The sequence below is a fragment of the Lipotes vexillifer genome, unplaced genomic scaffold, assembly GCF_000442215.2.
Source record: "Lipotes vexillifer unplaced genomic scaffold, Lipotes_vexillifer_v1.1 scaffold322, whole genome shotgun sequence".
Lineage (NCBI taxonomy): Eukaryota > Metazoa > Chordata > Mammalia > Artiodactyla > Lipotidae > Lipotes > Lipotes vexillifer.
The window spans coordinates 790,648-800,006 of record NW_006776528.1 but is presented as its reverse complement, the minus strand read 5'-3'; the positions used below and the strand labels follow the sequence as shown (position 1 = coordinate 800,006).

Sequence of the window (9,359 nt, the reverse complement as noted above, 5' to 3'; positions counted from 1 at the left end):
GCTGTAGCACCACTTGATGTAAACTGGGCTCGGCGCGCCTGGCCTGCCGGGGGCTGGGCCGGGGCCGGGGCTGAGGCTCGTACCACGGGGTGTCCAGGCCCAGCGCGCTGGGGCCGCCGTGCGCCCCCGGCTCGGCCGGCTCGGGGTAAGGCAACACGGGTATGCCCATGCCTTGGCTGGTGTGTCTCAGCTGCGCTTGGCTCACCAGAGGTTGCACAGGCCTGTCCTGCCACTTGGCGGCGGGGGGCACTGGGGCAGGGCCTCTGCTCGGCGCCTTGCCAGCCCAGCCCTTGGGCGCCTCCAAAGACAGGATTCCCGGGTAGGCTGCGGGCACCTGCAGGGAGGCGGGCGGCAGTCCTCGGGGGAGGCCGGCCGCAGGCTGCAGACTCTCAGCCACATCACACGGGTGCAGCTGGTTGGGGAACACCACAGCCGGGGTCTCCAGTCCCCCAAAGGGGAACTCCGGCCGGCCCCAGGGCTCTGGGGAGCGCCCGCCGGTGGGCGTCTGAGTCAAGGGCAGCGTGCTGTTGGAAGCGTTCTCTCCATTCTCCTCGGGGATGGCGGGGTGGCCGAAAGGCCCCTCGGCGTGCAGAGGTGGCGAGGACATGACAGAGCTCAGGGGGCTGCCCACCTCCGGCATGTAGAAGGGCGGCGGCTCCACCTCCCCGGGGCTGCTGCTGCTGAGGTACCCGTAATACTGGCTGTGGTGGAAGGGCCGGGGGGCGGGTGGCCTGGCTTGGCCAGTGGCCTGGAGCCGGCCCTCCAGGCCGCCGGCGCCCTCCAGGCTGCGGGGCTGGAACCGAGGGCTGTATGCTGGTGGTGGCAGGTAGGACTCCTGGCTGGATGACAGAGGGGTCAGCTGGGACTTGAGGGCGGCCACAGATGCGGGCACCAGCGGGTCTTCATTCTCCTCGTCCGACTGGCGGAACTCAGGGTACATGTCGGTCTCCTCTGCAAAGGGGAAGCCCTCAATGCGCCGAGCCTTTGCAGAGGGCTCCACCTCGGAGGGGTCCATCACAAAGCGGCCGTCGGGGCCCCTGCTGATGAGCTCGATGGGCGTGGTGGCCTCCGCCTCGGCCTCCGCCTTGGCCACGCTGTACTTCTTGCTGCTGATGGCCCTTTTGGTTTTCTTGTACAAGGACAGCTCCTTCTCCCGCACGGGGCTCAGCATCCTCTTGGCCGCCGGCTGGCCCTGGTCGTCGGAGGACTCAGACGGGGCGCGGAGTGTGCGGATGCTCTCGGGGCTGACCTTGCCGGAGGACAAGCTGGGGACAGGGAGAGAGCAGGAGGCGTGAGGAAGCTCAGAGGACACTACTGCTTTCCGTTCTCCCTGCAAAGTACCACACGCGCCTAGGAGGACGCCAGTGAGGAGGAGGAAGGCTGGCGGGTGGCGTGTGCCGGCGTGATACTCTGGCCGACTCTCAACTCTCAACTGTCCAGGTGTGCGCTGTCCACTTTCCAAATGGACACCTTGTTGCCGCGTTTACTCTGCCTGCTCCTATGTTTGCTACCTCGCTCCAGTCACACCTGCAACTTCACTGCCAGGCTGCTCAAGGAACGCAAGCTCATTTTAAGAGTAACTTAAGCAAGGCACATTAAGAAGATACATCTGTTAGGATGGAAAAAAAAAATCAAAGAAATGAACAGCTCATCTACCATCTTGGGTCATCTACACTACTGCTCCCCCTATTAGTGCGGATCAATTAAGGGAAAACAGCTTAGAAACACCGTCACGGGGCGGAGCGAGCCCTCCACCCTCCACCCCAGATGGCCGTACCCTGTCTCTCTGGGGCTAGACCACTTACGGAGACTCCAGGCTCTTCCTGCAGTGCGTGATGGAGAGTGGAGGGTCTGGAGGGAGAAAGAGGGGAGCCCGCTGAGGCCTGACGCCACACAGCCCTCCCCAGCTGTCAGTAGGGCCCAGACCAAAGCCCCACACCTGGCACCTGGCACATCTGGGTCCAGGATCACGTGCCCCCACCGGGTCTGCCTCCACCCTCGTTTCGGTCCCAGCCGACGCTCCCACCATCAGAGCAAGTCCCATCGGCAGCTCTGCCCACGAGGTCCCAGTTTCCCTGTTTTCAAGGCGACACCTACCTTTCTTGCGCTTGAGCTTCCGCTTGCGCTGCCTGTTGACAAAGCAGGCGGCCAGGGTGCTGAACAGGATGGCCGCAGCCAGGAAGCATATGGTGGCCACGATTCCAGCCAGTACCGGCCGAGCCAGGCCATCGTCGGTCAGGTCCGGCTGCGGGAAGATGTCTGGGGGCATAGGGGGAGAGCACGGGTTAGACCCTCCCTCCCCAGGGCCCCAGGTGGTTCCCCACCTGTGTAGGACAGACATCACTAAGGCTCCGCCCTAAAAATGAAGAGGTGGCGCGGCGGGAAGACGGAGAAGAGGGCGTTTACGGAGCCGAGGAGTCGCTGCCTTGCTCGCGGAGAGGAAGCACCATCTGTTCTCTCTTCCCTGTGGGACGCCAGCCCTGTGATGGTCTGCGCTGGCCCAGCACCTTACCAGCCACCCTCACCTACCAGCACGCTCTACACGGAACCCGTGACTAGCTGACTGGACACTGCAGGGGCCTAAGCGTCACGCGGGCATCGTGACTCCCACCAGCCTCTCTATAGGACCAGGGCCCGGAGGGTGAAACTCTGCAGCAGCAGCAGGGCCCCTTTCTAACCATCACAGTGCAGGCAGGCACCTTCTGCAGGGGGCCAGCATGTCCTGGTCACCACAGGCAGGTGCTGGCACGGATATAGGGGCATCAAACAACGTCCTTGTTCTACAGGCAGAAGTGAACCCCACTTGGTGCCCAGGTTCGCAGAGCTCAGAGTGGCAGCCAAGACTGGACCGGTCCACCGCGTTACATGTCACCCGACAGTTGTATTAATAAGCGCTGCCCTACACGCTCATCAGAGGGGAAGCCTACGTATCTGGATACATTTGGCCAGAATCCACTGCCACGTCGATGACAGCCAGGGATTAAAACAATCCTGATCATGCTGACTGGTTGAGTAGAAAATGAGGGCTCAGCCTTTGGAAGTGGGAGGCTTCAAGACAGGGAACGCTGAGGGAGCTGCATTCTTGTTTACCACGGGAACCTCCCGACTGCCGGGAACGAGACATAAAGCCACCGAATGCAGAACAGTTCGTGAGAGGCACCCCCAAACCCTCAAGTCCTCTCTTCTAGCTTGGCTGCAGCTCTCTTCCCTGGAGGGAAGCCAAGACAGAAGTACGCTTGTCTCTGCTGCTACAGCAGGCACCTCCGTGTAGAGAAAAACAGCCCCACAGTGCCTAGTATACGCGACAGAAGTTACAGCCGCTCCCCCTCCCCGGGCTTTCTCGCCCGCCCACCCCCTGCCCTCCCCGCTGCCCCCATATCTCTACCAGGCCCGAGCGTGAGCTTCTTGGCCCAGCTCTTGCCCACTGCCTCCGAGGGTCTCGGCAAGCGCTGCCCGAGGACGTGAGCCACTGCTGGATCACTAAGCAAAAACCTCTTCCCAAACCAAGGGAACCACTTCTGGGAGAGGGACCTGCTACATGTGAGGGAGTGTAGCTGGAGAAAGATGTATAGAAATGGGACCAGAGCCAAGAGAAAGAAAGAGAAATGGAGAAAATGCTGGGGAGTTGGCTTTATTTAGCCTGAAAATATCCACGGAGAGGAAGGAACGGAGGAAAACAACACCAAACGGCAATTTTCCAAATGAAACACCCTAATTATGAAGCCGTCTTAACGAGAAGCGTCAGTAAGTACTGCTGACCTGTTTCTGTCTCTTTGCTCCAATTCGCCCCCCCGCCCCCAAGAGGATGACACCGGAGGAACAGAAATGTTATAGCAAAAGGGCTTAAGTCCTTTTCGACTATTCTAACAAGAACCTTAACTGGACTTCTCTCTGTGGTTACCTTATAGAAACGGTCACGAACGCAGCTCTTTAGATGGAGAAATCCTACCCACCTGGCAGGCTTCAGCTCGCCTCTTCCCATAAGAGCTGTTCCACAGACGCCGCCCCTCCCCCAAGTACCTGTGCTGGAGACGCCGGCGATGTTGCTGGGCTCGCTGATCAGATCCTGCATGACAGCCAGGACCCGGAACTCGTACCACGTGTCCTACAGCCCCAGGGAGGACACCCCGTCGTCAGCCAAGCGACCTGGACCTGCGACAGCCGCCCATCCTCGCCCCACCCCAGCTCTGCGACTCGGGAGTATCTGCCGATTTCCATGAGATGAATACTCCCACCGTGGCCGATTTCAAGCTACCAACGTGAGGTCATTGAAAGCAGAGTTGGGCAGAGATGCCACACGGGCTCTCAGGAGTGCAGGGAAGGGAGAGGGAACATAGGTGGGACGGTGGGCATCTGAGAAATAAGCTGCTGCCTCTCCAACTAGAGAGACATCCCGGTTTAAGGGGAGTCAGCTGGAAAAAAGTACCGTCTTCTCCAGGGGCTCGGAATTGTTAAAGAAGGGACCCTACTCTGGGCAAGTGGAAGACAACCCTTCTGGGAAGCCTCTGCCCACGTCAGACTCCAGCAGGGAGCTGAGCCCCCAGCCCACCCTGGCTCGTGTTGGCACCTGGAGACCCCTCAAGCGAGAACAGCACTCCCCGCGGCCACAGCGCAGGCCCTGAACCTGCCGACCTCAGCTGCAGTGATCTGAGGACCCCAAACCTGGCAGGAGACCCGCGAGCACAGGAGTGCAGGTGTGGGACGGTACGCGGCGGCCCACACACACCTGCGCTGGGTCACTCAAAGCTTCCGGTGATTCTAGGAAGAGTCACGTCACTTCCGGAACTGAGAAAAGCCGCAGGGAAAGCGCTAGGCACCTCACCTGGGACAGGTCCCTGGCAAAGAAGTCCCCGTCGGTGCCGGGTATGGCGTCGTCCAGCGTCTCCCAGCGCTCTCCGACGCGAAACTCCAGGACGTAGCGGTCGATGGGGAAGCTGTGGTTGGCAGGTGGGAGCCAGGACAGGAGCACACCCTGCTGGGTCCGGTTGGCTGTGAGGCACCTCGGTGGGGTAACCAGCACCAGGGGTTCTGGAGTTGTGACAGGGAATGCTGCGGGGGAGGGAGAGGTGATGGCGGGGGTGCCGAGGCCACTGCAACCCCTCTACCCACACGTCCCTGTGGGGTCAGTGACCCCGGGGCGATGAGGGCCACATCCCCAGGGCGCAGGCATCAATTCAGGACACGTGTCCCACGAAGAGCCCTCCTGACCCAAAGGAAGGGGGCAGGGTGGGTGGGCCCGAGCCTGCCGACTCCATTTCCAGAGCACTTCTGACGACACACGCAGGGGCATGAGGGCCCGACGTTAGGGTCTTTTCACATGCTGATTCCCTCAGCTCAAAGTCTAATATCCCCATCTCTACTTAACTCCATTCTTTCTTCAGATGTCAATTAATGTATTCCATCATCAGAGAAGCCATTATTTGATCAGATGTTCTCAGTAAGATCTCATAGCACCACATGACTCTCATAGAGCTGATCTTAATTGGAAGTATATGATTGGTGTGAATATTGAATTACATTTTAGACTATAATTAACCCATGGGCTCCATGACAGAAGTGGCTATAGCTATTTAGCTACTTCATTCTCAGCATCTAGTACAGTGCCTGGTACACAGAAGGAATTCAACAATTATTTGTTGAATGAGTAAATGCTGTAGCTCAGATGGCCATGAAAAAAAATTCCGGATGAACTATACACCCAAAGCATTTAAGACCAAGGCAGAGATCAACATGGGCTTTTAAAATATTAAACGTTACTTTAGAAATGGTTGCTTCTGGAAATATTTTTTTACTGGATACCTTGCTGAACTTAATCCCCAAAGATGTGGATATAAGGACACAGTGAGCTGTTAGTAGTCTTAGCTGCCTTCCCAAAAAAAAAAAAAAAAAAAAAAAAAAAAAGAAGCAACAGTGTAACAAATTCAACAAAGACTTTAAAAATGGTCCACATCAAATATATCTTAAAAAAGAAAAAAAGATACTACAAAACGTATCTTTCATTCTCTTCCAAGGAAGGAGGAACATCTTCCCTCAGCACTGCTCACTCCATCTGTTCCCCTCTGGCCCAGGTGGAAAAACAGGCCCCAGGGCACACGGTGCTTTGGGGCGGGGTGAGCCTCGGCAAGAAAGAATGTGGGACAAGGCTGGCGTGGGGCCGCCTGGTCACAGCTGACCTCTCTGGCCGCAGACAGGAGCCAAATGCAACAGCAGGCGGGTGGGGTGAGCCGCTGGGTCAGGGAGGAAGAGGCGGCCCTACGCCTGCCACCAGACGAGGCCGGGGGCCAGAGGAAGGGAGCAGCGGGAGTGCAAAAGGAGGAGGAAGAACCCCCACCACCCCGGGAGGCCACAGAAAGATGCAAACACGAGGCCAGCAAGGAACGATGGAACTGAAGCTCTTCCATCCATCTGAGGACACGTCAGGGCAGCCCACAGCGCTCAGACGGGGCACGAGGCACCCTGGCCCGGACAAACCCCGCGGGACGGTAGGACAGACCCTTACTGGGAGGTCAGCGTTGGTCGTATAAGGCACTTAGCAAGGCGCCCGCATACAACGTGCAGGAAATGTCTGCTCTCCATCCCAGCCCCTCCAGGAGCATCCCGGCCCGGCCTCACCTAAAGTGTTCACAGTGACCACCTCACTGAAGGCGCTGGTGCCCAGCTTGTTCTGGGCCAGGACACTGAACTGGTATGCTGTCTCGGGCTCCAGGGCATCCACCAGCAGCCAGCTGGGTCCCGGAGGCACAGGCAGGGACAGCCAGTCGTGGGGCCCGAACCGTGCCCGCTTCATCCTGCCCGAGAGAGGATCGGGGACAAGGGCGCGGGGTGGGTTACACTGGAGACTCGAGAGGGCACACAGGTGCTGGAGTTGGGGGCGCTGCCCCAGCCTCCCCAGCTTAGAGGTCAGGAGCAGGTCACGACCCCATGAAGCTGTGGCTGTGCCGATCCCCATGAAGTCAGGTCCCCAGCCACTACTGGCGCCTGTTCTCTGAAAAGGGACCCTTGGCGTTACTGATGCTCGAGATACTGGTCAAATTACCAATTAATTGCATTCTGGGAGAATCTCACCCTGGTCAGAGCCCTAAGAGTGGCACAGCCCTGGGAGTGAGGACGCTGGGAACAAGGCAGGTACCAAAGTGGGAAAGTGGGGATGAGCAGGACCAGGGGGAGACAGCCAAAGTGGGACCTGCGTGACCCCGAGGGCTTAATCTGTCCGAGCGGGCTTGAGTCACTGAGAAGGAGCTGGGCGCAGGACAGAAATGATCAGTGCTTCCCCACAATGGGGACCAGGACCCACCCCGACGGCTTCTGGGTTAGAGGTCACCAAGGAAGGCCGCGCTGTGGCTACAGAACACTGGAACCAGGGGTGAGGGTCGACCCTTGCTCTGCAGCCCACTTCACTCCCTGCCAGCCATGAAGCCGGCGCCCAGGCGCAGTGCCCAGCGCCACCATGGGGAGGACACATCGTCCCATGGGATTGGCCGTGCAGTCCCTCAGCAGCCTGAGGACCCCCGCGGAGGCCAGGCCCCTGCAGGCTAAGGGCTCATGGCTCACAGCTCAAGCCTCTGTCCAGGAATCGGAGCGGAGGCAGCCGAAAGCACAGCAAAGAGAAACCAGCGCGGGAAGGAGGCCTGCCCAGCCCCGTGACCGCCCTTCCCCCGCCGGCACCACAGCAGGCAGCAGAGTGACAAAGCGAAGCAGAGCCGCAGGCAGCGAGGGAACCAGTCCATGCCCAGACCTTCAGCTCGGGCCTCCCCAAAGGCGGCCACACGCCCTGCCCTGGCCACGCAGCCGCCTGGCAGCGTCCCGCCTGCCCTGGGGAACAGGTGGGGATGGGAGGGGGCTCTGCTTCAACTCCGAGCCCCCCAAGCTCACCACCTAGGTCCAGTTGGCATCCAGAGCTCAGAACGCCTAGGTAATCAGAGTCTGGGAAGCAGGCCAGGTCCCTCTGACTCCCTGCTGCTGAGAAGTATACAGAGGGCTCTCCCTGAATCTCCAGGCACCCCCGACTATGCGTCCCCCTCCCCCCACCCAACCTGCTGAGCCCGGCTGGGGCTTACACACCCAGATGAGACAGGTCTGGAGAGGAGGAGGTGAGGGCTCACCCTCCCCACTCGAGGATGTCACCCATGATGCAGGTGGCCAGTGCTTGGCTCGGGATAGGGATGTGGGGAGAGAAAATCCTGAGGGGAGGGGTGGACCTCAGCCGAGGCCTCTCTTCCCAGCTTTTCTACACCTCCTGTCCTCAGCCTGCTTCATGCATTATTAAGATGTCTGTCTGCCCCAAGGTCTGGGAAAGATTTCAAATCTCTGCACTTCGCTAAGTGAATGTATAACCAGGTACAAAGACGACAGACACGCGGTCCTAGAGAGAAAATGCACATGTGCAGAAAAGGCCAGTAAGGTGAGCGTCAGTTCACACTGGGTTTCTGGAACCACTGGTGCAGGGCCAGGATAGAAGTCAGATGTATGCTTGTGGCGGGCGGTCTTACAATGCCCTTGAACATCAGGACTCTCTTCCAGGCCCCAGAGAACAGAGCAAGATGGAGGAACGGGCCAAGGACAGGGAGGGGCCGTGAGATCAGCTGGGGACGTGCAGCACAGGGTGACGGACCATCCAGGCCTCAGCCCCGCCGTCATCCCAGACACCCCACGCCCCTGAAGCCTGGTCACCGGGCAACACACCCCACCATCCGGAGGGAGGTAGGGCAGGTGGAGAGCCACACCCTTCTCATAACCTGCCCCCTGACCCCAGGGACTGGTGAGGGGTGAGGGGGGGGGATAAGCAGAGAGCAAGGCGTGCGGGGGTGACTCACAGAGGTCCGTACCAAACAGAGAATGTCTGCTCAAATCCTCCATCGTAGCCTGGCTCCCAGGACACGTTGGCAGTTGTCATGGAGACCTGGACCCGGACACTGCCCGGGGCATGGGGGCTGGTGCCTGCAGGCCAAGCGGACACCTCAGGTGGGAGGAACTGAGCCCTCGGAGCCAGGCTGGCTGTGACCTCGTGCACCTGGCAAAAGTGGTGCCCCGGGGGAGACGTGGGGACAAGGACGCTCCGAGGAGCTGCACCCAGCCCTGCTGGGTCGTGGGGCTGGAGGAGGAAAACCATCCAGCAGGCAGGCTCGTCCTTCCAGCAGGAGATGCGTGAGCATCAGGAATAAGGGCCGGAGGGAAACCAGCCCCTGGTCATCAGCCCCGACCAGGCCCGCGCTCGTCTGGAGAGCATGGAAGTGCTGCTGACGGCCACAGGCGAAGCCCAAAGGCCCCCGTCCCACACAGCTCTCTGGCCTGAGACCCAAACACCAACGTGAGAGCCGCCCACCAGCCCGGCATGGCAGTCAACACCTTCAGCAGGGGCT

General features: G+C 59.7%; 1 protein-coding gene across 1 annotated transcript in view; it reads right to left on the bottom strand.

Moving 5' to 3' along the window:
- IGSF9B (immunoglobulin superfamily member 9B) overlaps nt 1–9,359 on the bottom strand; it is a 46,112-nt gene that overhangs the window by 11,060 nt on the left and 25,693 nt on the right. The window contains exons 12-18 of the mRNA XM_007450398.1: nt 8,826–8,937; nt 6,613–6,788; nt 4,823–5,049; nt 4,021–4,105; nt 2,098–2,259; nt 1,806–1,851; nt 1–1,265 (exon numbers count right to left, since the gene is read on the bottom strand). The exon at nt 1–1,265 is cut by the window's left edge and continues 382 nt beyond it. Of these exons, the coding sequence (XP_007450460.1) occupies nt 1–1,265; nt 1,806–1,851; nt 2,098–2,259; nt 4,021–4,105; nt 4,823–5,049; nt 6,613–6,788; nt 8,826–8,937 (2,073 nt within the window). The remainder of the gene's footprint in view (nt 1,266–1,805; nt 1,852–2,097; nt 2,260–4,020; nt 4,106–4,822; nt 5,050–6,612; nt 6,789–8,825; nt 8,938–9,359) is intronic.